Source organism: Gavia stellata, chromosome 31, assembly GCF_030936135.1.
Source record: "Gavia stellata isolate bGavSte3 chromosome 31, bGavSte3.hap2, whole genome shotgun sequence".
Lineage (NCBI taxonomy): Eukaryota > Metazoa > Chordata > Aves > Gaviiformes > Gaviidae > Gavia > Gavia stellata.
In genome coordinates this window covers 3,327,708-3,354,395 of record NC_082624.1, presented here as the reverse complement: position 1 = coordinate 3,354,395, position 26,688 = coordinate 3,327,708, and the positions used below count along the sequence as shown (strand labels likewise).

The window sequence follows — 26,688 nt, the reverse complement described above, 5'->3', positions numbered from 1 at the left end:
TATGTCCAGCAGCTTTGGTCTTTATAAGTTTTTTATTCACTGTACACCAATGTGTGGTCCCTTCTGTGCAGTGAGAAATACTGAACTGCTCAATGATGGAGAATTGATCTCTAAAATAGCCCCGTGAGTTTACTTACATGTGTAAGTGACAGCCTTCTCTCTAAAGCAATAAACTAATATTTAAAAGAACCATACTATTAATGCAGTGGACTCCTGGGACCATATTCAGATGGCCTCATGATTTGAGTGAAGAGCACAGAGGACATGCGTGACACTGGAAGGAGCTGGAACAACATCTGCCGAGTCCCAGATGCAAGGGATTTGCTCTGTAAAGCCTGAAATAGATTTGTTTCACAGCCCTAAGGAGCCGGGTGATTCTAGCGGTCCTGACTTGCACCCAGAATTTAATCTTTTTTTCTTCTTGGAAAGACTTTTTTTTTCCCCCCAAATTTGTTCACAGAACTGCTAGTCAAATGCAGCAATTTTTCAGCCTGACGTCTTCCCTTCTAGTTAATACACTGAGGTCATTAAAAACAGTTTACTATTGCCACCCAGTTAGTAAGCTCCCACAGAAAACTGGATGTGTCATAGGAACACTGTGTATGCCTTTTGACATGGCTTAGCCAGCGCAGTGGTTTCACTCTTACGTTTCACCTGAATGCACCTTTCTCTCTTATGCATGGCTTTTCTGGAGTATGTTGATGCCTTTGTGACAGGTCTGATTACCTGATACGTGTGCAGCAACCTTGCTGACTTCTAAAGGTTTTGTTTACTCTTTGTTTCAACCAGGGCATGTCAGGAAAAGCACAAAGGCCAAAGAGTCTTCAATTAGGAGACAACAGACTGACTTTGCTTCAGGGTTCTTCACTCCAGCAATCAACGCCTTGCAGCCCACCACCCATCACTCCCAAAACCCCAAGAACCCAAAGTAAGTTCTATTACAGAGCAATCGCTACGTCCTTCAGGGCAGTACCTGCAGCAGTAGGAATTACTATATATTTGCTGAGGTAACCTCACTGGGGAGGGAGGAACTGCTCTGAAGTAGTTCACAGAAAGTGACTCTGGGCTGTTTATGTTTGTAGGCATCTTTGTTAGATAACAGAATTTGGCAGCGTTATCAAAGGCACCGTGATCATACTTGAAACTTACATATCACTTGTTAAAATTAGTATATCAGATGAATTCCAGAGAACAGTTTTTATCTTTTTCAGTTTCTTTCTTGTTTTCTCCTGTATTGACTTGTGGGAAGGTATATTAAACCTGAAGGTAACATCACATGCAATCAATGTAGACCCTTGTAAATGCATCAAGTCAGATGGTTACAGCACATACTAGAGGATTATCTCCTGCGTGTTCACTGGATGGAACTGCATTGATCCAGCATGGTATTTCTGATCAGCTCTATGGCTAAATTTCCTGGGCAAGCCCTGAAGGCTTTGTTAATTAATGAACAATAACTCCCATCACGTGGCAGAAAGTTTTAGGAGAAGTTGCTCTGCAGCTTGGAAACTCAGCTGATAAATGTTACACCTGAAAGAGAAGGAATTTATCTTGAAGAATTAGCAAAATGAATAATTTGCACAGTTACCATCCTTGCATATTCAGTAAGCTCTGTAGTTTCTGAAGCAACATATAAATGTGGCTAAGGTAAAAATACAACTGTAGTATCACCACTGACAACTTCCTTGCTGTTGCATTTCTCACTCTACTGCTCTTTGTTTAAAGGAACAGAAGTTCATATGTAGGACCTGACTGTCCTTCCTCTTATGTGGATATAAATTCAGAATCCAGTGTAGATAATGAACTAAACTAGCATAAAACTGTTGTGAGAGGATGAAAACCAAAAAATACCTATCAGGGTGGGGGACGGGCTAGGGAGACAACCAGGAACACAAACAAATGCAGCAATACTATATGAAGAAAGATCTGTGAAAGGAATGTGAAACCTCACTCTTTTACTTAGCAAGCGGTTTTAATTGCCATTAGTAGCAGAACAGCTTCCCAGGAATTCTTCTGAAGTTTGGGTACTTATCTACTCCATCAACTGGAGTTAAAATCAAAGTGAGTTCTCAGGTTGAGGCCCAGGCTGAAAGGAAACCCCACTGAACATTGCAGATGTGATAATGGATTCAATTTTCTGTTTTCTCAGGCATGCATTTTTCACATAAGCTTAGATTCATTTGATGAAGATAGAACTCTTCTGGGCATTTTGAACTTAAGGGAGATACAGCTGCGACTCTGCTTTGACATATCCATTCAGGTTTAGCTGCTAAAGCAGAGAACTGTTAGCAGGTCGAAAGCACAAGTTACTAAATGAATCTCCCTTAAAATTCTGCATAGTCAATCCCATTTCCCATTCCTTTTCCACCTACTTTAATGTCTTTTCTTATTATTGTTGTTGCTTCTAGGTTTTCCCTCATTGCAAGCTGATGGATTGGCAACTGCTAGCTTACAGAGCACCCCACCCCCACCTCCGCCCAAAAGCAAACCCTATGAGAATAGCAACCCGAGGAATTCTGGGGAGGTAAGGAAATGAGAGCTGACATTTTTTTGGAAAACAGCTTTTGAGAAAGAGACACCAGTGGAATTTTCCAGGCTGCTTCTAGGGTGGTGCTACTTGAAACTTGTCTAATCATTTTACTGGTTCACTCCCTGAAACCACAAAAGAATAAAAAGTTTTTTGGTTCGAGAGAAGGCTATCAAGTGCCATCCCTTTTATTCAAGTGGGAGTTGTGTTGTCCTTGGTTAGGCGAACTGTGTGTGGGGGGGTGGGAAAATATATTGAAAACAAACAAGCACAATGATTGAAAAGTTTCAGAAACATGATCAACGTAAAATAGCGCAGTAATCTGGTCCTGAAAAAGAAGGGAAAAAAATCACACACTTTTCAGAAATGATAAATGTCTCCTTTTGGGTCCTCAGCTCAGAAGAATCTAATTTTTCAAGGTATGCATCATTAGTGACTTAAAACAGCCTGTATTATATCACCATCCTAGCTGCAGCCTTTTTCTCATTTTCATGAAGTTGGTTTCCTTCTAAGAACATCAAATTGCCACTTTTTTATGCCGTATCACTAACGTTTCTCTTTATGCTATGGGATTCCAAATGGCTTGCAGATATTTAACGTGCAAATACTCTGGTCATTGTGTCAAATCATTTCATTTGCCCCTGAAATGTGGGTGCTTCTGATAGGAGACTGTAATTGCTCACCAATGCGTGGCAACAGAAAGCATCCTTTTGTAACTGTGAAAGGGATGGATGTCTTCCCCAGCCCAATTTGCAAGGAGGGTTTATGGAGTACCTTAGTGAGATGAACTGGAATTTGACCAAAAAGAATTTAAAGAACGATCGCACTTAAAATAGTTACTTCTGACAGCACGGGAAGACAACAAAACAGCTGATCACTTAATTCTGTTAGAGAGAGATATGACACTGGCATAAAGCCTTGAAGCATGCAATAAATAGGAGGTTTTCTACTTTGCCCTTCATTTGGTCGGAACTGACTGTGCTTCTGAAAAGGGGCAGTATAGGTGCTGGGGGTGGCGTGAATGGTGGAAATATGCCAGCTCTAGGGATGCTGTGGGAGTCACTGGTTCAAGAGGATTAATAAAAAAGCCTCATTCCCTTGAGTCTTGTAAGAAAACTAATTACTAACATGTTCTGGCTTGCAACATTGACCTTGGCTTGCAGCCAAATGAAAAGGATTTGAAGGGCTGTAAAGAGAGATTGTAAAAGTATTTTCTGAAGGGTTTTGTTACTTTGTTGTTCTTGTAAAGTTGACTCTGTCCTCCTTCAGTTAAAATAGTCCTGAAGTCTTGGCACTTTTGGGTAAGCAAGTGGTGACCCACACAAGCTACTTGTTCACCTGGCCTTTCACATCTCGTTTGTTTACAGGATGCCCCTTACAACAAGCAGAGACCCAACTTTAAAGAACCCACTAGTGCAGTTTTCTGCAAGAACAAGAAACGCCCTGCAAGCCCCTGTGCTGGGCAGGAAGGCTGTGGCTCGCTTTAGTAGAACTTTACTTGCTACCCTTTTATAGCATTAGTTGTACCATTCTGATTTGGAAGCATTTAACATCCTTTTGGCCCCTGCTTGGTGCAACTCATCAAGCAAGCAAGATAAAAATAGTTGAATTTTGAAGCCTTGGGGGAAATGGGTTTATTGCTGTTTTACTGATAAACAAGAGGTGGGAGAGAGGGACAAATGGCTCTAAGTCAGGCTGCAGGTTGGAAGCAACTAAAGTATATCTGCAAGTAAAGCGTCTTCTAGCAACTAAAACATACCTGCTTCTCTTATCTCCTGGGGGTGTGTCCTTGTTTGCCCCTGTCATTGATTGCTTATAGTACTGAGAGGCTGAATTCAAAGATTTGGTCCTGAAAGAAACATCAAGTAGTACAGAACCTTTTGGATTTCTTGTTTGGTAAAGCAAAATGTCTTAACTAACCAGTAATGGATTATTTTTCTGTGTGTTTTTTGTTTTGTCTTCTCAGGTTGCTCCACCACTGCCCAGCAGACGTGAAGCCAAACCTCCCCCTCCACCTCCGAAAACTAGAAAACCCAGCGTTGTCTCTTCAGAGCAAGGATTGCAGTGAGGATCATCACTTGCTGGTGTAACAGCAAGCGCCTAGAGTGAAATGGCTGCTTTCTTTTTACTGACATGCTGGGGCTCTCTGACGCTAAAGACTCTAGCGATCTCACCTGCCATTCCATTCACTCCCCTTGGAATTTTCTTTGGGAAATACCAAAAGGAACTGTTATTGTGACTGTATTCCCTAACCTCTGGTTTACCTTTCCAGTACTGAGACACTAATCACATAGCAGGAGAAGTCGCCTTACTGGAATTCTTGTCTGTCTTAGTGTTTTCTGTCCCGAGTTTTTTCACTGATGCAATTTCAGCAGCTCATTTCTAGTGTAAATCTGTCACAGTAGTGATTTGCACCAGTGTTTGAAACAAGGTAAGCCACACCAGTATGAGATGTGTCCTACAGTATTTTCACGTAAGTTCATCACAGCTTTACAGCTGTACTTACGCACCGATCCCTCCTTCTGCCCCTGTAGCGTAGCCGAGCCCTGATTCACATGAAGCGAAACAGATCGCAGCCATTCCTAAGTTGTGAAATGTCGGCTCCTGAGATGTCAGGTGCCGGTGTATGATGTGCAGTCTCCTAAGATTCTTGATTGCAGGCAGAGACCTGAGCATTGTTAGCAGAATAAGAAGTCTTTTTTTCTGCTAGTCATCATATGCATTTCAGACAAAGTGCAGACGTTCTGCATTACACCATCTCTGCTCAAGTAGTGGCAGTTGCTCACTCCCAATGGAGAGTTTAGGTTCACCAGTACTTTGTCACAATTTCACTGTTGATTCTGGTTTTAACACTATGGAGCAGTTGATATTCCTCCCTGAATTATGTTACCTTCTTGGTTTGTGCTTGCATCTGGGAGTTGGTACAACTTTTCATCTTTGTGCTTTTTAATATGGTGTAAAAAGTTGCTTCTCTCCTGTGAATATGTGAGAAGAATAGAAGTTGCATTGATACCAGCACTGAACTGGTACCAGCAACTTTGAGAGGATGGAGTGTGCAAAACTCTTTATACATCCTGACCTCAGAAACAAAGTCTGATAGTTACCGTAATGTTTACTTGGGCTGGGCAAATTCACACAAATATAAATAATTCTCATCCTCTTTTTTTTTTTCCCCCCTGCACCCATTTGTAGCAGTACTTGCACTTTGTTTTATAGCCTCCCTTCATCTAGGTTTTTAACAGCCACTAGACTTTAAGGAGCTATTTAGGTCTGGGATGCATGTGAAAGACTTGACAATTAACCACCTGGTTTCCTGTTGCTTGGATTACTCCAGCTCTCTGCAGCTTTTCTTTCCTTGGAGGATGGGATAATCTGTTTAATTTTTCTTTTAGTTATTTTTTCCCTGCTCTGTCTGGATGTCAGCATCAGTCTTTGTATAGAGAAAAAATGACATGATTTTGCATTTTAATGTTGTTAAATTCACGTGATCCATGCAGAAAAAGGCTGTTGCACACTGTTAGAATAGCCTGTCCTCACAGTTGCACAGTGACCGAAAATTCAGCACAAATATCATTGTTACTTATGGACCAGATGGGCCTTAGACACAGCATTCCTCTGTGCCTGAGCTGCCACTGAAATCTTGCTGGTAAAAACCAGGACATCACCATTTGTGATTAATACTCCTAACGTTGGCAGATCCATTCTGCACCTTTCAGGGCTACTTGTCTCTGAGCTCTGCTGGAAGGGCTGCGCCCCGGGGGTGGGGACTTGCTCTTCCGCAGCAGGCTTACAGGGAGTTTGTGCAGACAGAAGACAATTTAGTTTAAAATTCTCTTGCAAGGTGTATTTCTACTCCGTTCTACTCTTAGAAGATCTAGATGACTCCGAAGATAGTTACAGCAGCTCTTTTTTTGCTGTGTGGAGCAGGACTTTCCTGAACTGCCTGTTCCAGAACTAATGCATTGTGAGGAACTTCACTGTTTTCTTTTCAAGCTACATAATTGAAAATTTCTTCATCTGTCCCCCCAAAGTTGCAGCTGCCGGTTGGTGCCACATTCCCAGCAGCTGAAAAGCCGGTGAAGATAGGGTTTTTCTTGATTTGTAAGAAATAGTCTCTTGTCACATTCAGGCAGAATATTTTGCCATGCTATTCTGCCTGTGTGACTGGCTATTCATAAACACAGCTCTTCTCATGGCTGTTATTTTTCACTGATATTTTCCAGGGAAGGGGGGTGGAAAAAAAAATCACTCGCTGTTGTTCCCTTTCACTATGAAACTCAGGAAACATGGGAGTTTGCCTGCAAAGTTCAGGTTCAAACGTTTTGGCAAGTTCAGAGTTTCTTAAAACACATCATAAAGAGGGGAGCAGCTGAGGAATTTGGATCCAAGTTTATTTCTGAATGTACACAAAACTTCGGTGGTTTGGTTACAGCTTGTGGCCTGTTTGTTTATTATCTGTATCGATAAAGATTCTGACATGGGCACTCTCTTCCAGGAAATAATTTTGCTTGTTAACCGAACTGTCATTTAGCTTTTGATTTTTTGGTAGAAGTTGGGGAGACCCACTGAAAACCCTGCCGAGGATGTTGCTCACAGTAGTAAATACAAATACTGTTGGGTTGGGTTTTTTGCAGGCCACTGCACCGTTATTCTGCTCACATGACTTAAATGGATTTCATTACCTTACTGAAAAATTGAAGTTCGTTAAACCTAATGAAAGTTTTTTTCAGCAAAGTCTTCTTGAGGGAAAAACAAAGCCAACGAAACCCTAGGGTTTTTTGGTCGGACTGAAGTAGTACTTTCTTTTGTTCTTATACATTCCTTCAGCTTCTGTGTCACTCCAGTTAAAGAAACCTGCAGAAGTTGCATTTGCTTTGCTGCCTGCATGGCTCTGTAAAACAGATTGCTTTCATCAAAGGGTCATATTGGATTCACATCACAAAACAAGTTGGAGACGTTTTGGAAGTTGGACTGCAGTCACATCACATACACCCACAGTCATGTTTGCTATAGCGCGCACAACTGTCTTCTGGGCTGTTGCCTTCTCAGGGGAGATCTTTGAAACCTTTCTGGACAACTTGACTGTGGTTCACCCCCTCCCTCTGGTGCATTGTAGGACTTGTCAGCTCCACATTATGTTCTTGGACATAGATGCTGCTTGACTTGAAAACCACAGGGTTTTCTTGTCTTTCATTTTTTGTCCATTTCTTCCTCTTCTTGTAACCACTGTCTTCCTTCTGCTGCACGCAGGAACTAAAGGACCCTCTGAAACTCTTCACTTGAACAAGAACTTTTTGTCTTCGGTGAGGATTTTGCTTTAGGCAGAACAGCAGGATGTGGTCTGAATTGTAGAAAAGTACATGTGAACACCACCTATTGTTAATTCAGTGCCTTTCCCAATTCTACATCTGCCTGTTACCTCATTCTTAGGTGCATTGCCTTTTTAGAGCACGTTTGCTTTTAACTGCTTTGGTAAGTCAGCAGAAACAAAGGAGACTTTGCAGGAATCCCAGCTAATGGTTTGTCTGTCGTGGGTAAACAACTAGCTATCAGATTTGGGTATTTTGGTTCCAAGTGACTTTTCTGAGTCTTCTGTCCGGACCTTTTTGATCTGCTTTAATAACTTTAAGTCATAGATGCACCTTTCACATTCAGCAGGTTTGTTTTTTTCCATGGAGGAGGGAACTCATCCGTGCAAAACAACCTCATGGGAGGAAGTCTGACCTTGGGAAGAATTTTTCAGCTGATCTTTAATGACCCTTTGCATAATGCTCTTTAACTTGAGGAGACTTGCTTCTGACTGCTTTTTTTGCAGTTTTATGGACTAGGCTTATGAACAGAGTACTTAGCTTGTAAGTGGTTAATTATCCTCTCCCCCCCTTTCCTTCCTTGGACCATGCAGCTGCCGGCGATTAGGAATCAGAACAGTTGCTGTCTCTCTGTGTGCTGATCCTAGGTGCTAGTACCTGAGCTAGCAAGATGCCCAAGTCACGTAGAGTCAGGAGAGCAAGCGGGGTGGTGGCTGTAACCCATCCCAGTGCTGGCAGATGTAGAGGAAGCTTCAGTGCTTTGTGTTATTTGAGCAGTGGCTGAAAGGGGCCTTTCATTTGTATTTTGATCTTCGGCTTTTGCTATAGAGCCAGCTCCTTAAAAAGCAGTGAAGATGATATCTTCTTGTATGTTCTGCCTTGCAATTGCCTTGTCTCACCCTGCAGGTTCCTTCAACTTTGTCTTGGTACGCTGTCCTCACAGTTCAGGCTTTTCTTCTTGCTGCCTTTGTTGTCTGGGCAGTTGGAGACTGTTGTAGCTGAGGCATCACCCTAACTGGAAGGAAAGGGACGCCTGATGCCTACAGAGTAGAAAGTGAGGAGATTTCCCTTCCCGAGATATTTTGGGCGTTTTCATTGGCAAAATTTCTATGCCAAAAGGGGTTTTAGATTGGGGGATTTTTTCTTTCTTAGCGTTATTTTTGTTCTAGACTCTGAAGTGCTGTAAACTCTTCCCGCTTCTCCTTCTTGCCTTTTGGCAAACTAACTCACAAACAGGAGTTCAGTCTTCTTAAATGCATTACTGACGGTGGTATGTGAAGAGCTATGTTCCTAGCTGATACAAGTCAGCGTAGTTTGCTTAGAGGTACAAGGTGGAATTTCTGTACTGTGCCTAAATGATTTAGGGCTTCGTGCCAGTTTTAGCAAAAAGCATTGTCTTCTGTCAGTTTTTTAAAGGCAGCTGGGCATTGAAGTGTGTGAATAAGCACAGGGCCTGACTGATTTTAATTAAGTGCCCACACTCTTACATGAGAAATATCCCACCAGACCCCTGATTTTTTTAAGTGTTCTACTCTTTGCTACACTACCTACCTGACTTAAGGTCCGAGATTTAATTTTCAGAGACAATTTAAGGTCTCACTACTTAGTTTTCAAAATGAGAATCATCTTTCCATGTTAATTAGATGCTTTTGGAAATGTCATCTAATGTCTTTTAAACTGGAGGGCTAAAAATGGGAGTCGGGGAACAGTCCGTAATGATGTCATCTCTGCATACCAGAAATGAAAGCAAACAGCAGTGTTTCTACCCAATTCATAGTTTTGAATAAAACAAATCTCAGAGTTAAATATCCAGTCCGCAGAGAAGACAAAATCTAATCCCATTTCATAGCCATGCTGTTCAAAGCTAGTGTTAAATTTCAAGTCTTGGAGGATTTTTTTTTCTTTGGAGAAATATGCTTAACACTTGTTTTCTGGAGCTTTTAATTAAAATTTGTCACGCTGTGATAAATTCCTTTAAAAATGTTACAGGCTCTAATCCACATCAGGGGAAGAGAGAAACAGACAGCTTTCCATTTCAATGGATTATTGGATTAGGAAAGGACACCGATTCCAGTGAGAACAGCTCTGTGATCTGCAGTGGCAGAAAATACCATAATGTATATGCAGTGGTTTTTGAGAACCTGCATCTATCTAATAACCTTCACACAATGCAGCCCAGTGTGTGTTCCACAGATTAACAGTGAGTTAGACTTGTAGTGATAATGGCTCAGATTTTGTCTCCTTATTTATTTTTATAATTGTAAATGGAAATAATAAGTTTAAGATGTCTGTAATTTAACTGTAATCTTTTTTTATAGTGAAAACATTCCTGAACCCGTTACTGCTACCTTCTTTCAATAGTTTCTTTTAATTAAAAACTTCTCTAATATTTACTGTTGCAGACTAAATTATCTAGTGGACCAGGGTGAGCTTTTCCTAGGACTGCATCAGAAAGAAAAAGTAAACAAATAATGTGATTTCATTGATTGCATGGCAGGAGAGTGGCTTTTTCAAAAGCACGTGAAGTCACCTAATTCCGCTCCTATTAACGTTAAAGCACCTTTAGGACAGTGTGCGTGGGCACTACAGAGAGTACACAAAGATGTATAGAGGAGCTTAACAAAAGGTGGAAAGCATCCCTTCGTTCTGTATTGGCCTGACTCTTCTGATTTAAGGCTCTCATTGAAATCCCTGGATGTGCATGACTGCATACTTTGGACTTGCTTTTCACGTAGATGGTCTGCAGTTTTTGCATTTTTTAAAGAGAGATGTAAGTCCTCAGCAGCTCTGACATTCAGCCCCAATATGCATGGTGTATTAATTGATGTTGTTTTTCCATTGTTGGTATTATAAAGGTTTAAGGACGTGATAAACCTTGGGACATGTTTGTCTTGAATTCAGGAGAATATGGATGTTGTGTAACATGGTTTTGTGAGTGTTTTGAGATCCTGGATGTGATGGTTTAGTTATAAACCCCACCTCTGCAGACTTGCAAATACCTTCTTTCTCTCTCTTTTAGTCCTCGGCAATTGCATCAGCAAAAAATACGGCTTTTAAAGTGGCTCTGAAGAGTAGGAGCTAAGCTTTGGAAAGGGAGTCTGCATCCCTCTGGGTAAATGACGTATGATTCAATAAGTCTGTAAAGCAAGGTGTACAAATTTTCATGTTTTTAAAAATGCATTAACTATTGTAAAGTTTGTAAATACCTTTTTAAAATAAATGTAGTTTTTATGAGTGAACCAGTAAAAAAAGAGCTTAGAAAAGTCTTTCATACATGGACTACTGAAGTGCGAGTGGAATTACATTCCAACAGTAAGTTTATTCTTGATTTTTAACAAAGTTGTGTTACCGTTTTATCCAGAGATCAGTGAGATCGGACAGTGCCTTTGTCCGGGCGTTGTCTGTAGGTGTGAAACAAAAGTTGTCACATCCAAGTTTTCATTGCAGGATGCAAAGTAGACCCTGTGCTGCTGAGTCCCTGCCACTGGACTAGAACATGTTCTCTTTTACTATAAGCTAGTAATCTACACAACAATTATCTTCTGCTATTTAAATGCAACTTCAGAGTATTTATTCACATAATGCAATCTAAGCAGAGGCCGTCTGAAGAGGAGTTGTTTCTAACATAGCTTTGAAATTTTATTCTGGGTCCGTTGCTCCATTTGGCTTTGTGGGTTTAAATTTTCTTTCGTCTAGCTTCTCCTTCGATTGGACTTTCCTGTAAACACACATCATATACTTTTTTTACAGAGAAGAAATAACTTTGATGGTGGAATTTTAAAGCCTGGTCAGATGCTAAAATACTCATATTGTGGTCTCCATTGGAAGGAGGATTAGAATGACATAAATCTGACCCGACATGATCTCTCTGCCACCTGCGCATGGATCTGATCATACAATGTAATGTAACTGACACTCATAATGGCCCTTTTCATCCCAAAGTGCATGACCAACTTTACATCTGTTAACGGGTCCACCACTGCAGCGGTTCTCGGAGTGCAACCCAACAGCTGTTGAACGCTATACTTTGACAGCAGTTTAGGACAAGAAGCATGAACTTGCACAAAGCGTCAGTATGTAGGATGTCTCTGCGAGCTTAAGCAGTTGGCCAAGACACCAGAGGCAGGAAAGCTGTGCTTGCAAAAGTATTACAGGGTCATTAGAGCGGCACAGTTGCCCTGTTACTGTTCCCTGCGTCCCTTAGTACTACTCAAATGGAACCCGTGTTCCTGTGTCACATCCTGCTGGATCAGGTCTTCTGCTTGAGTATTTATTTATGTTGTTACCTCTGAGTTGAAAGCCTGTGTTTTGGATAGATGTGCTCTCTGAATATGTTATTTTTTTCCCTTTTCTATCTTAGGTAGGTATATTTTTGTTTGTGCTCACTAACAGCTTCTCCAGGCAACGATGAAGATAATTTGCAAAGTTTTTCCATGGGGTGGACCATTTCCAGACACCTCCCCTTTCATTGCATAATATTCCTGTAGCAACTCCAGGAATGTGTTACATTGGAAGAGCTGCATCTGGAAAAAGTTTAATTTGTTTTCAATGTCATTAAGCAGCTAGAAGTAAGAAGGTGACATAGTTCAGACTATGCTACGGGAATAAGACATGCAAACTAAGTGTTTGATGCAGAGGCTTAGAAGTTTTTACATGTGTGCGCAAGATTTCCAGCAGTTTCTGAGCAAACCTAAGGGTCTGATTGGGGGGGGGGGGTGTGTGTCTTCAGCTCTGCAAAGAAAGGCCAAGTTTCCCTCAGTGAGCAAGAAGTATCATAGACTCATTTCAACTATCCTGATAATTATTCCAGTATCTTTTCCTGCCTAACATAGTCTCTTGCAGTAAACACGCCTGAACATTTAAGTTACTGTTGCTGGCTCTTCTTTCTGCAAGTAGTGCCTTTGGAAGCCAGAGTCATGGACAAAGATTCCATTTTATGTTCAGTACAAATAGGATTAAAGATGACCTAAAAAAACCCCTGGATTTTAGGTAGTTTCTGCATGAAAATCCAGTGGAAGTCAGACTCTGACCTGTCTGCATTACTGTTACTGAGTTTGAGCCTTTATTCAGGCCAGGTTCCTCAGGGAAAGGCTGGAGTGTGTACTAGAAACTTTTGGTCTTGGCTTGAAAAATGAAGTAGAGATTGAGTGTTTCAACTTTTAGGACAGCTCAGAGACACTTCCCAGAAAGTGGTGACCATCTGGCCTGATCAAGGTGTTGCTATATTAATTAAAGAGCACTTTTTTGCTTGAGAGTATTCTTTTCTATGGCAGTTAGTTTGTATGTGAAGTCTCTGCTGTCATTGCATTAGAGCATCTAATGGCAAACACATTTCCCAGTCTAGGGACCTTGGGAGCAGCAGCTTCCATATGGCTTGATCCTTCAGCTGGCAAAGTGCGCCTTTGAAGTTAAGCATCTGTGAATGCTGCATAGATTTGTATTAAGGTAGAATGTGTTTGACTTTATTTTGGTTTTAATTTAGTGGGTAAGGACGTTGCTACAGCAGGAACATAAGAATAATGTAGTCCTGCCCTAGGACTGTAACTCTGAAGTACTTGAGAATGATGCAGATAAGAAGAGCAGAGCCGGTATGGCCACATGTGAACTAAACTTAACATGCTGCCTCTTCCTTTTCCACCACCTTTTTTCTCTTCCCTCCATGTACTTTCCCAGCCCGGACCAGTCTCCTGATTTTCCCATAGTGATAAAAGAAAAAACATGTTACTTACCATGGCTTCCTTCAGGTCACTGAACCTGGAACGCTGATAGGAGCCTGGGCATTCGGTCTTCTGCACTTCCCCTAATTTTTCCATTTCATTTGCAATCTGAATTGGGAAGGGATACAGCCTTTGTGAAGGGAGATGTTTCTGCTAAAGCAACTCTACCCTAGTTACAGATGAAGATGAAACTGTTCCACTGCACAATTTAAATTCACCTCTTTCCCAGGTGCTGTGCTTGTGCTACAGCAAACTTAACAGCGGTTCGAGCATCCTGATTTTACGAGGGACTACACATGAAGTGTTAGAAAGGATGGGAAAACCACTGGTGGACAGAACCTTCCACATCTGCTTTGTCATTTAAGTGCTTACCATCTCATCGGTTACCACCTGACAGCTGCCCATTGCCACATTGTCGGTGAAGTGGATGAATGTTGTCATAAAACACCCCATCAGAATATTGGCTGAAATTTAGGCAGAAGATAAAATCGGGTTTAACCTGGAACTTAAACTTCCATCTCTCCTTTAGAGCAGCCTGCCCAAGCTCTCTGTCTGGAATAGACAGCGCTGTTCTTTATGCAAGGCTGTCAAATGTCATCTTACCCTAATGCCGATTAATTTCCAATTACTACTTAAAAAAATACATGTGTATATATGTATGTATGTTTGGGGGGAAAGAGACAGAGATACACACATATACAGCAAAGCCTATGTCACTTCTTTTTTGCTTGCATCCTTTACAGATAAGGGACCCTAGCTAAAGCAGCAGGGTTGTCTTACAGTCTAGAACCTACCTCTTGAAATGATTCTACCAGGTTTTCGGCGTTCCTTTTTCCTCCTGGTTGGAGGCCATAAGACCAGTGTTGAGCCCAGCAGATTTCCACAGACATGACAAACAGGAGGACGCTGACAAAGATCTTCCTGGACTTCTCCATCCTGTGAGAGGACAAAACATCCTTCTGATCATAATGACATTACAGCTCCATTTCTGTCTAACAGAATTATGAAAATGTTGTATTTCTGGATCTGCAGTTTTGATCTGCTGTGCCCCAGTGGCATTGTGCCTATGTGTAAGCCACAGCTGGATTTTGAGCCTCTCAAAGTGTGGATTAGCTCATTATATAGAGATTTAACATCTGAAAAATTTGGAAAAAGATCTAAATTAGGATTTTTGACCACCCTTTCAGAGTTTTAGGAATGTCTGGACCTCAAAGGTACCGTGAAAGTCCCTGCTGATATTTGACAGCTGTGCTCAGTTTAGCTGGTTTCTGTTCTAATGTCCCTGCTCCTTAAAAAGCGCTCTTTACAGTCTCTTCTAATGCAAGTTTCTTCTAATACAAGCATCTGTAAGCCCTGAATAAGTAAAAAGGGAATCCAGTATGTCGTTCAAGCACATTACCTGCTTGCTGAGAGAGGCTGCAGTGTAACTCCAACTCTTCTCTGTTTGAAAATGTCCTGCGAGTGTGCTTGTCATCTCACTTTTTATATACAACCGCCCCATCACTAAACCTTTCGCAGCAGGTAACTTTATCCGATTCTATCTCACAGGCTGCAATTTTGTTCTTAAAATTGCTGTAATGCAGCAGAAGTAAAGCACATAATTGGAACACCCCTGATGTAGCTATTAAATTCAGCTGTTTTCTCTAAGAGCCATAAAAGTAACAGCCTTTCTTTTAAGAGGCTATAAATCTGACATTCAAATCTAGCTGACTGCTGTTGCCCTGTGGAAAATACACAATCTTTTCTTTCAGTGGCTTCTAATTTTTAAGTAAAAGTCCGGGGGTGAGTTTGAATTTCTTGGGAGGCGCTTACGGGAGTTGAAATGGAGGCGGAATTCAGCTTAGTCGCTGTATATCAGGCATGAAGGAAACAGTCCTTTGGTGCATGAACAAGAGCCTATGATTGCACAGAGCAGTTTGCATGCTCCTTTGAAAGTTCTCCTCCTTAATGTTTAATTTAAAGTGCCTTGATATTCTTTGCTCTATGAAATGCAAAGTAGTATTAAACTGCTCAAATGGACATGTGTATTAGGTTGTAAATGTGCTGGGGGGGGCCCTCTTCATTGTCACGATGGGATCTCGTTCATGAACAGGACTCCCAGACACTTACATTGTTTTGTGTTTTATGTATGTGTGTGTAAATGTATGCATTGACGTACTTTGAGAGCTCTTCATTGTTGAGAGTTTATGCACTGCAGTTTTATAAAGGGGTTGGTAGCTATTTGCATGCAGGAGTTAAATTCAGTAATTTTGACTGCAGAAAACTAATTTTTTTTATCCACCTGGCAGCTATTTTGACTTGCTGTGCAGTGTTTGATGTGCAACTGAATGTATTATGTTTAGTGTTCTTCAAACATCCTCTCTTCCTGCTCCCATGACCTCTTTGAGATGAATGGATTAAAAGTAATTTGATAAGTAATTTAAGGAGGATTTAGTGACTCTAGCAAAGAGTAATTCTTCCTGCTCTAATGCTCCTCCTCCTCATGGCAAGAGTAGCCATCATTTAACTTCAGCTGATAAATGGATCAAGCTGTGAAAATAGTTTGTTTCAGTGGGAGAAATGTTACTTCAGCGTAGGCACATCACTTCAGAAGTGAGATTTTCCTGTACCAGTGTTTTAAGACTCCTTCCTTCCCTGATGAGCCTAGTAAAAATTAAGGTTATTTAAAGATAAACAGAAGAGTTTGCTCATCCTGAGGGATGACATTTAAAGAGGGAAGAGGGCCAGCTTAGCCCAATAATTGTGCCTCTTATTAACCCACCATTTTAAGCTCAGTCTAATGGCAGCCTACCCTTAACATCTTTCAACGGCTATGCTTCTCCACAGGTTTGTTAGAGCTACAAAGCTGACCGGCCAAAGCACGTCAGAAGGGGCACGTAACTGCCCTGGTTAGGGGTCTGGTCCGTGTCTTCTCTTAAACTCTAGCCCGCAGTTGTAAGTTACATACATAAAGGACTTGGGAGGTTAAAACAATGATTACAGCTGTTTTTGTTTGCCCACAAATGCTTTTAAGGCCCTGTGTAATGGAAACCAACAAACTACTCTGATTTTGGTGGAGGCAGAGTCTGAATGGAAGCCTGGCCCAGGGTCTGGGAGTGCTTCAGTCCAGGCCCTCGGGTGGGTGCCGGCTTTGTGCTCTCAAAACAGTCCAGGTGCGAAGCTGGGTTCTTATCAGGTGGCCGCTCTTTAGTTTTCAGACACTGGAGTACGGGTGATGTAGGCTTCTCAGAAGAGCTCCCAGACCTTCAAGGGCACTTGTTTTTCTGTTCCGGGGAGAGAAATCTTAATACCTGCCAATGCTGTTAAGTACCTACATGGAAGTCAAGGACTTCTTAGGAAAAAACGGGTTTGTGGATTCCCATTCCAAGAATCAAGACCTCTCTTTTATCAGAAGTGTCGGAAAGGCATATCCTAACCTACTGAGTCTCTTAGGCTTTTTAGATAGCATTGCTAACCCAAAGACACGTACCGGAGGTGGGAAACTGAAGAAAGAACTAGATCTTTTTCCAATTTTCTCAGGGTGCTCTACAGCACTTATGTAAATGTGTTGTATTTGTATTAGCACCATTGTGCCAGAGTTTATTAGACTGAAATCATGAGCACTTTATAGACCAAAGTCAAGGACAGGTTTTTTCTGTGCTTCAGCATTTCCTTATTAAGGAAGTTTAGCTGCTTGTGCTGTGCGATGATAATCTCTAACATGGAAAGAGTGTTTTAAATAGCGCACATACCTATGTAAATTGTGGTTAATGACTTCTGACTCCAACTATTTTATTAAGCAAATATGAAGGGCGGGGACAAAGAAAAGCTGAAAAATGTTGCAGATGAATGACAAGTCCAAAAAACCCCATGAAAGTTCTCAAACTGAAGGTATCGGAAACATGGCAGCAATCCCCACAACACAAGGTACACTTGTTTTTCTAGCAGGTAAGCTTTATGTATGAAAGCAAAAATTCTTTTGCTTTCCGCCATAGTGCAAATTGCCTGTGCAGAAGTAAAGACATCTAAAACTCAGTCTTCTCATGAAGTAAGTACTGAAGCGTGGATAATTCCCAGTTTACACTAAGTAGTACATTTCAGAAATCACTGGTTACATCCAAGTCCAGGCAAAGGTGACAGTCAAGGTCTCACGAAGGGCAAAACCAACTCTAGCTACAGTAGTTTTCAGTTTGTATACAAGGAGCTATCAAAAACTGCGTTCTCTTCTAACTTGCTGTCCTTCCCATAGAAGTTAGATAAGATGGAGATTATTTTTTTAAATTAAGACAACCAAGACACTTATATTTCACACTTTTATTAATGCAATTTAAATTAGGCTGGAACCTGCAATTTCTGAATAGGCCACTTTGGGCTATTCGTACAGCTTTGTCATAGCAAAAGAGGTACCTTAAATTCATCTGTGAATGAATGATGCCACATGCTGTGATTATTCAAAACATAGTGCTTCAGTGAAAGTTCAAATATATTTTATACACAGTGATTATGAAAATAGATTTTTCCATACAGTATTTAACTTCTGCCAGCTACAAAATATGATAAAGAAAAATAATTTATTTATTTCTCTAGCCCTAGGAATCTTCTTCTACTGCAACATATACATCACTCTCAATGAAAGCGATGATGGGAGAAAGGACTCCAAAATCACGCTGAAATATTTCCCTTGAATCTATAGGTGTTGTCCTAGAGCCAGATCAAGAGGCCTGGGAATCTGGAGGAAATAAAATCCCAATCCTGAACCACATGGCTGTGGGATTTGAGTCCCGGAAGTTCATGTCATACGCCTGAGTCAATACAACTTGGAAATAAGGGAGAATCCTGCAAATCCCCCCAAACAAATTGTATACTGGTCCTGAACTAATCTTTCTAGACTGACGGCAAAGCAGCATTTTCATAACAACTACTGAGACAAGAAGACTTCTGTTCAGAGAACTGGAAATCTGCACTGCAAGTAACTGTGGAACTGAAACCACTGCTAACAGTGTCAGTTCTGTAAGATTTAGGATACATTGCTGCTTGACTTCCAGTAATAGCTGTATTTTCTTAGATTCAAGGTTAGTTTTAACTTTGGGGTGTTTTAAGTAAGCATCTGAGGTAAGAGTTCTTGATGCACCCTTTTTTTGGTATAATTTCTTCATGTGCTTTTTGATTGTGTATAAAATAAATGTCTTGTTAGATGAGAACTAGACTGATACTACAGTGGAAACAGCTTATTAGATGAAGTGCACCACTACTTAAAGAGATGCTGTGAGGCTTTCTGCACTACACAAGTCACGCAGTGCCCTATTTGCTCACAGGTAAAGCAGTTGTGGAAAGGGCACTGGGCCCTATGCAAGATGCTTTTACAGCCACTTTAAGCAAGCCCAAGGTGGGATACTAAGATCGGGCTGGGACAAGGATCATGTCCACGCTTTCAAGGATTCAGTGTACGAGAGTATTTGCATAGTACATTGAGGGGAAACAGGTGCCATTTATTCATATGCTGGAGTAGTGACGGGAGGACGAAGCACGTGCTGTGGCCCCGATGCTCATCTCTACTTTGGTGACAGTACTGTATTTTCCTATTGACATTTAATTCCCCACAAAGAATGAAAAAACTACAGGTACTCCAGCTTGGAGGGGTTAAGACATATGAAAGCAAGAGAATTTTTCTTACCAGCTGTGATTGATAGTGCAATGTCACACTAATTTGGAAAGGATTAAATAAACCATCCAATTTCTGAACAGGGATGTTTCAGTTTTAACTAAATTGGCTGTCTATGCAGATCTCTTCAGCAGGAAGCAGCTTCCACTGCACATTTTAGAAGATGATAAAGCTGTTCTATACCTGCATTCAAACTACTACAAGGCAATATATTACCTAAGATGACAGTTAAATTACTGTTTTCACCCCAGAAGAAGAGAGTACCTGAAAACATCCTGTGGACATTGTCTAAGCCACATCTGTCATTTAATACACTGTGCATGAATGAAGAAACTAACTGTAAATACACTAGTCTAACTGTAAACCTGACCTTTGTTGCTACTATACATGAATAACATTTTCTATTCATATTGCAGCTACAGATTTAATAAATAGAATTGCATATATTGTGCTTTATAAATTAAAATGCATTCCAAAGTGAGGCAATGCTAAACAATGAATCTATTTAATTCCCCCCCAAACCCGTTCCACATTCTGGTTCTGCAACCAGCCCCCTTCCTCACTGTTCACAAAGGTAGAAACAGTGTCTGGTTCTACCTCTGAAACCAAAGCTCCCTCCCCAAAAAGTGATCAACGAAGAGTTTACTTAGGCACTACTGCAAATGTAAGTTGTCTAATAACCATTACTTGTAACTTAATGAGGGGAGGAGGTGAAGAAGGTCACAATAAATGGTTTGATTCCTTCCTCTTCGGCGTATTCTCTTCCCTATCTGACGCTCTGAGACATGTGCAAAGGTGTCAGCATCTCTTCAAAGATAGCTCCTTTCACATTAGATCCCCTCAAATTAGCTTCTTGTAGATCACAACCTGATAGATCACAATTCTAAAGGGTAAAAGAAAGAGTAAATGTTAACTGAGTACGCCCAGAACTTAGTTCAAAACTTTACCTTAACTACATTTGGACAGAAACCACATATACTTCCATAAATTTCAGTGTAAACTTCTAGTCTATCACTCTAGTTTAGAGTTTTAGTTACTTCTTGTAAGACAGTAGTTCCTTATTGCAGTAACAGCTGGATTTATTTTTAAGTTGTTACTTAACACTCTTTATATCAACTTACCTTCCAGGAGTTGCTGAACAAAGCTAGAAAGAAGCTGCCTCTTGCAATCTCACCAGACATTACTCTGAATACTTCTCTAGTACTCAAGAAAGAACAGCCATGTACACAGCTTGCAAAATGAGCTAGTTTGTCTTTCTAACTAATAGAGACAGCAGTGTATCGCGTGCCACCAGTCAGGTAAGACTCCATCATTAGTCTATAAATTATGTCCCAGGATCAAAAAAAAAAACCCCAAACCCCACAACCCCAGGCAACTGCATTTCTCTTCAGTTCGTATGTGATGGCATGATCGCATGCTAAGAGTTAAGTTTAGCAGTATTTCCATGCATTACTTTTGAGATGATACAAGCCATTCCTGTGGCTTTGAGGTGCTGGCAAATCCAAGATTTTAGACTCATCTTCCAAACTGAGGCTAGAACGAGATATGATTCCCTAGATCAACCATAGCTCGCTAAGACTGAAAAAAAGACTAGTGCACTCTGTCTAGTTTGAAGCTGGAGAACCCACCCAAAAGCCAGCAATCTCAAAAATTTTATCAGTTGACTAGTTAGTATGTAAAATAAATCATAACTCACTTCCAAATCAGTTCCTGCCAAAGTTGCTCCTCTAAGATTACAGTTTTTTAGTTTTGCATTTTTCAGCGTTGCAACTCTTAGATTAATTCCTGTCATTTGACTGCCTTCCATGTCAACACCTTTCAGGTTAGCACCTGAAACACAGAGAGTAGTTTTATGAGGAAAAAGTCAGAAACACAATAGCTCCAGAACAATGCTTCCTCAGAGCCATGTAAATTGGTAGAGGCCAAGGTAGAACTTGGAATTCAATGGTTATATGGACATATACTTAGTCCGGTATTTGTGGCCTCTTCTCCTGAAAACATGGATTGTACAAACCACAGCTAAACCTTTCACATGCCATACAGATTTACAAACACAGGGTTCAGTTTTCACAGAGTGCCTAACAGGCAAACACTTCTTACCTTCCAAATTAGCTTTAAGGCCTGATGGATCTTCAAAATTGCACCCTTTTAGAGATGCCCCTTCTGCGTTGGAACACAGCATCTTTACCCCTTGAAGGTTTGCACACTGATAGAGATAGACATGTCCGTGAGATTCATAAAAGTGCGAAGATGAACAATACCAAAAATGATCAGAGTATAGTTTTAATTTCTGTTTTGGAAGTGAATCCTATTTAAGCAGAACAGCCTTGTTACTGTGAGGAAGTGTAAGAACTTGCTATACTATTACTTCTCTATCATCAGGAAGGCAGATAATTGTCACCCACTGCCCTTTTTTTCTTTTTACTTAAGATGATAGCTTCAAAAAGCTTTTGAAGTCATCTGACTAGAACAATTGCAGAAAATAGTGAAGAACTACATGTTTTACACTTATCTGCTTGTTCCAATTCCTCTTCCCTTAAAATAACTGAATGACAGCCCAGACTTTCCAAGACACAGCAATGCTTACATCAAGCACTGATCCAGAGAGATCAGCTCTTTCAAGGTTTGCACAGCACAGGTTGGCATGTGCTAGGTTGCAACGGCTTAGGTTAGCCATCTTGAAGTTGATGTATCGAAGATCTAGACGTGAAAGGTCTGCTCCACTGAAATTGAGACCCTAAAACCAAAACAATAAACCCCAAAAAGTTACAGAAGATGAGGTGTAGCTCTGAACACCAAACAGTTAAGAGAATCATGTATATATAAATATACGCAGATACACACATATACACACAAGACTAATGAAATGTAAACGCAAAGCTATCAAGCATTGCCCTTGGTTATGCTAGCGCATTTTACATTTAAATAGAATTGCTTAACAAATTGCTCCTCTGGGAAACCTTCAACCTAAAGAAGGAATGAAGCCCAAACAGTACGCTTGAATTTCACGTTAAGGTCACTCTGCCACAGCTTGGAATCAAAACTCAATTAAACAGCGAGGGGGGGAAGCACATGTTTGAATTTCATGTTGTCACATGATGCTGCAGGATATTTCACCAGACACCGACACTACAGATCAAGACAAAGTCTGCATTTTCGCACCTGACATCGCAGCTCAGACTTAGTTGGGGTTGCCAGCAGGAATCGGACAAACTCCTTCCGAGATATAGGAGAATGATCCTCAGCTGGCTGTGAATTCTGTTGAGAGAGTTGTTTAAAAGCTAATACGGACAGGACTAAATTATATATTGCCTGGAAGAATAGGACATGCGCAGTCATGTATTAAAGAAAACAAGTTACCTTAATAGCTATTTCTAGATGTTCAATTAGTGAATCGATACCAAAAAACCTGGCTTCTTCCAAAACACCTAACAAAACAAAGCAGTATTTGTTATTTACAGGGAGTCGTTAAACAAGAGGGCACTATTCTCCCCTTACTGGAGAAGGCAGTGTATAGCCGCACCAAGAGCATGCCAGAAGGTTTGGGTTAATCCATCCTTGCGATTGGAGGAGCATCAATCCAACTGGCTTTCCCTACCTGTGACACCTTCTATACATTTTACCTATGCTAACAAAGATGAATAGACCACTTGTTGGAAGTTTAAGAAGTCCCGAGGAAATGCATAAACTAATAAAACTGACAAGCACGTACATTATATTAGATGTAACTGGATAGAGGAAAAGCGAGCCTGCTTGCAGCTAAAAGGAAAAAAGTAACTCAGAAAAGATGTTTCCAATACCAGTATTAGGTTAAAGACACCAAATCCAGAATTACAGCCAGATACTAATCCAGTAGGGAGAATTATTAATGCTCTCAAGATAAATAAGTTTAAACAGTACATCTTCATTAAACCAAGCATGTGGAATTGCAATGCTTGAGAATAAATTCACGGAAGAAAAATCCCAAACATTTAGATGCGCATTCAAAAGTCCCACTGACTCTATCGTGTTTACCTGAGGGCAAAGTTTAACTTCTAAAGAGTAATAATTTAGGAGATGTCATACAGGTAATACCTACCTAGCAAATTAATGCCATCATTTACAATGAGCTGTCCGTGACGCAAATAGTTCAAAATTGGCTCAAAATACTCTGGACTGCGGTCAATTAGGAATGCTCCTCTATGATCTTGCTTATTTCCCCAAGCATCTGTTTCCACAACATATATATAATTAAATTTGATATATTAATAGAAGAGCATTTGCTTCAGTTTCAGATTTCTACTACCAAAGGGCACTGGATTATGAAACATTCCACTTGAAAGGGCGTTTCTTAGAGAAAAGGAAGGAAAATGAGGGGGCAGGGGGAAATCACCTTAAAACGAACTCACTTCTGCTATAACTAGCTACAACATTTTATCACATACATAAGAATCATTGCTAGAATAAAAGCAGCACTAAGGTTTCAGTCTGCCCCCATTTCCTAAAGGCCGTCTCGTACAATGTTTGCTTATTGATTCTGTTGACAAAACTGAGCAAGATGCAACAATAAGATGAGAATCCAAAATCAAACAAACAAAAAAAGACCCCAAAATATTAACTATAGATGGAAGTTATATTTTCAGTTTGTGAGACGATAAGCATTACATGGGCAACGGAGAAATGAACAATGACAAAAAAAATTATTATACATTCTGCTTTGATACTTTATCATACTTTTGATATTTTAACATATGAACAAGAATCTCAACTTGATAGTGCCTTTTGCCTACTTTGCTAATTTGTTAGCTTAAAAAATGAAGTTTTTTTCAATATACTAACCTTTATCTTTAAACATGTGGGCCAACATACTGTCAGGTTCTTTATTAACCAAAGTGCTCCTAGAAAACAAAGGCAGCGCAATTTTATTTTTACAATGGAATGTTCTCCTCAAGAGACAAACTTGTTGGTTGGAGCGTATTTTCTGCCCTCGGTGTGTGATATGCATTCCAACAGCTAAAACACTGTACTGATTTAATTTCATATAGTGTGATAACAAAATACATTTCTGACCTGAGGTATCGTAAAGGTATTTTAAATACAAAGCACTTAGTTAACTGAAATATTGCAAGGATAAATCCAGGCCTGTTCAGGCTTTTTGACAGTTTTACTTCATATGTAAACTGTTTAAGAATTAATTTGTTGCAAAATTGTGGTAACAAATATGAAATACAAAGAAAGTTGCAGAAATCAGATCTCCTACTCCATAGTAAGTTATTTTTCTAGCTCTTTTGCAAGAGCATCTGAAGCCTCACCAACTGAATGTACGCTACCAACTACTTTACTAAAATCAAGTCCTTTAAGAACAAAACCAACTAGCTGCATTTTTACCGTGTAGTGGTGAAGTATCGGCCTCCAACATTGAGTGTTAACCAATCTGTGTGTGACCCTGTTAGTTCTTCATGAGGTCTGCCATCAGTCTGGGGATCTAGACAGATGGAAACACACAGTAATTATTAGAAAAATGATGACTATTTCTGAATCCTCCATATGGTAAGAGGTATCTTCTGAAAACACCAGAAAATAAAATTTTAGATTTACATTAAAGCAAAACAAACCCTCTTTCCATTAAACAGAAGATTAAACATAAGAATTACAGAGACTTACCAATGAATGGTTCCCCTTCACAGACAAACAAAACATCATCATCCCTGAAAGGGGAAGGGGCAAGGGGAAGAGGAGGAGAAAGAAAAAAAAAAATTAATCGTAATTTTTTGTTCATCTAAGTGACAGTGGGAACCCCTCCTGCTTAGTTTCAGGTAAATGATAATCAGTTGCCATTAGTTATAACTTCAGTAGCTGATTTTTTTATCTTAATTTTGCAGGTTCCAGTGGATTGTAATACGACTGACTTCACTAGAGATGCCATCTCTATCAACCAGGCAGGGATCACTTGCTACTCGACCAGTTTAGTTTTACAAAATAGTTGCTTTTCTCCCCACTCTGGGAGTATTTGGTGGAAGCCAAAGCAATGCTAGAGTTGTCTCCTTTTCAAAAAAGCCTCATCCAGGTGCTGACTAGAATAGTGGGATTTTCCCGGTACACAGACTGCACTGTGAATCAACACAGGAGGGTGATGAAAGGCATAAAATGCAGCTTGTATCAAGTGCTGATGCATCAAGATAGAAATGCTTTGAAGTTCAAAAGACAGTATTACTTTTTCCTTGGGGCATGAAAGCACCTTTGGGCATACTGGCTGGAAATGATAATATTTGTTTTTAAGGAAAGCGCTGGTTATTGATTAAGGTGAGAGGATTAATAGGCTAGTAAGTCTCTTAATCCGCATCCGTGATTTGACTTTTATTGGATAAACCTTACCTAATCAAAGCGATATCATCAATGAGTCCACCTTTTCCATTGTAAACACTGGTCGCTTTTATTCCAAGCTTATTACTAGCCACAGACAGCAAATCTGATAAAGTCCCGTACACAGCCACAACCTGCGGAAGAGAGGTAGCTACAGGCACTGTGTTCACATCGTTTCTGCCATTTCAGACTTATTACCAGGGCTGTCAATATCTTCCTACAGCGGCAGGAAGGTATGTATGGATCTTTACTAAAAAAAGGAAACAAACAGACCGGCTTTGATGTTAGAAACGTAGCTGCCTTAAAACGGGGTGACTTGCATGTCTCTCGCCAACTCAACGTACTGAGGCGGCGGCAGCAGGGAAAGAATGAGTGTTGGTACTGTAAGAATATTATGATTCAATTATTTATTTCTCTAAAGAAATACTGCTATTTGTTCTTTCCAAGTCTCTCCCGAATTCACCTCTCTAAAAGCAAGGATTAAACTACATTAACTCCCTTCACTCCAGAGATGTGGATGGGAAAAACCGGGGATCACGGACAGCGCTCAGCAGAACCGCATCGCAGGGCCTCTTCCTACGCTGCCTGCGCACGGGTCGGGCCTAGGAACCGAACTGTTCCCACTTCCGAGACATCGCCGCGCAGGTTTCCAGCACGCGCGCAGAGCCGACGCTCGCAGCACACGGAGTAGGCCCCAGCAGACACCACCGAGTCCGGGGAGGGGGCGGCGGGAGCCGCCAGGCTCCTCTGCCGCAGCCGCGGGCACCGCGGCCCTGAGGGGCGGCCCAGGGCTTCTCCCTCGCGCCGCACCAGAGGCGGGAGCCCCTCCCGCGGCGCGGCGGCCCCGTCCCGCAGCGGCGAGAGCCGAAAGACGGGCACCACCGCCCGCCCCTGCCAGCGGCTGCCGCCCCGGCGACTGAGGCGAGGGAAAGGGAGGAGGAATTACTCAGGAAGCGGGCTCGCGGCGGCCGGCACCTCCCCGCGGGCGGCGGGACCCCGCCGAGGGCCCGACCCCCCCTCCCCGCCCCTCACCTTCCCGTTCCGGGGGCTGCCGTTAACGAACAGCGTGACCCGCCTCATGCTGCGGCGGCAGCCCGCTCCTCCTGCCGAACCCGGAAGGCAGCGATCGCTGACCGACATGAGCGGCGGCCA

At 41.2% G+C, this 26,688-nt stretch overlaps 3 protein-coding genes across 4 annotated transcripts in view; 1 reads left to right on the top strand and 2 right to left on the bottom strand.

The window, feature by feature from the left end:
• The window catches only part of DOCK5 (dedicator of cytokinesis 5), a 79,822-nt gene extending 75,227 nt beyond the window's left edge, over positions 1-4,595 (top strand). Inside the window, exons 50-52 of the mRNA XM_059831392.1 lie at positions 790-928; positions 2,409-2,524; positions 4,494-4,595. Coding sequence (XP_059687375.1) covers positions 790-928; positions 2,409-2,524; positions 4,494-4,595 — 357 coding nt within the window. The remainder of the gene's footprint in view (positions 1-789; positions 929-2,408; positions 2,525-4,493) is intronic.
• A 6,917-nt stretch (positions 4,596-11,512) lies between these two features.
• On the bottom strand, positions 11,513-14,488 carry GNRH1 (gonadotropin releasing hormone 1). Its single transcript, XM_009808019.2, has 3 exons — positions 14,348-14,488; positions 13,566-13,661; positions 11,513-11,554 (listed from the first exon to the last, which is right to left on the bottom strand). Exons 1-3 carry the CDS (start codon positions 14,486-14,488, stop codon positions 11,513-11,515), a joined length of 279 nt encoding a protein of 92 aa, XP_009806321.1.
• A 3,342-nt stretch (positions 14,489-17,830) lies between these two features.
• Positions 17,831-26,616, bottom strand: KCTD9 (potassium channel tetramerization domain containing 9). Of its 2 annotated transcripts, XM_059831452.1 has the most exons (12): positions 26,569-26,616; positions 25,549-25,670; positions 24,838-24,881; positions 24,562-24,658; positions 24,013-24,071; positions 23,273-23,401; positions 22,555-22,622; positions 22,357-22,452; positions 21,782-21,931; positions 21,295-21,400; positions 20,891-21,024; positions 17,831-20,077 (listed from the first exon to the last, which is right to left on the bottom strand). In XM_059831452.1, exons 1-12 carry the CDS (start codon positions 26,614-26,616, stop codon positions 19,961-19,963), a joined length of 1,170 nt encoding a protein of 389 aa, XP_059687435.1. In that variant the 3' UTR covers positions 17,831-19,960. The 2 variants fall into 2 exon arrangements, with proteins under 2 accessions (XP_059687435.1, XP_059687436.1); XM_059831453.1 differs by lacking the exon at positions 23,273-23,401.
• Positions 26,617-26,688: the final 72 nt, after the last annotated feature.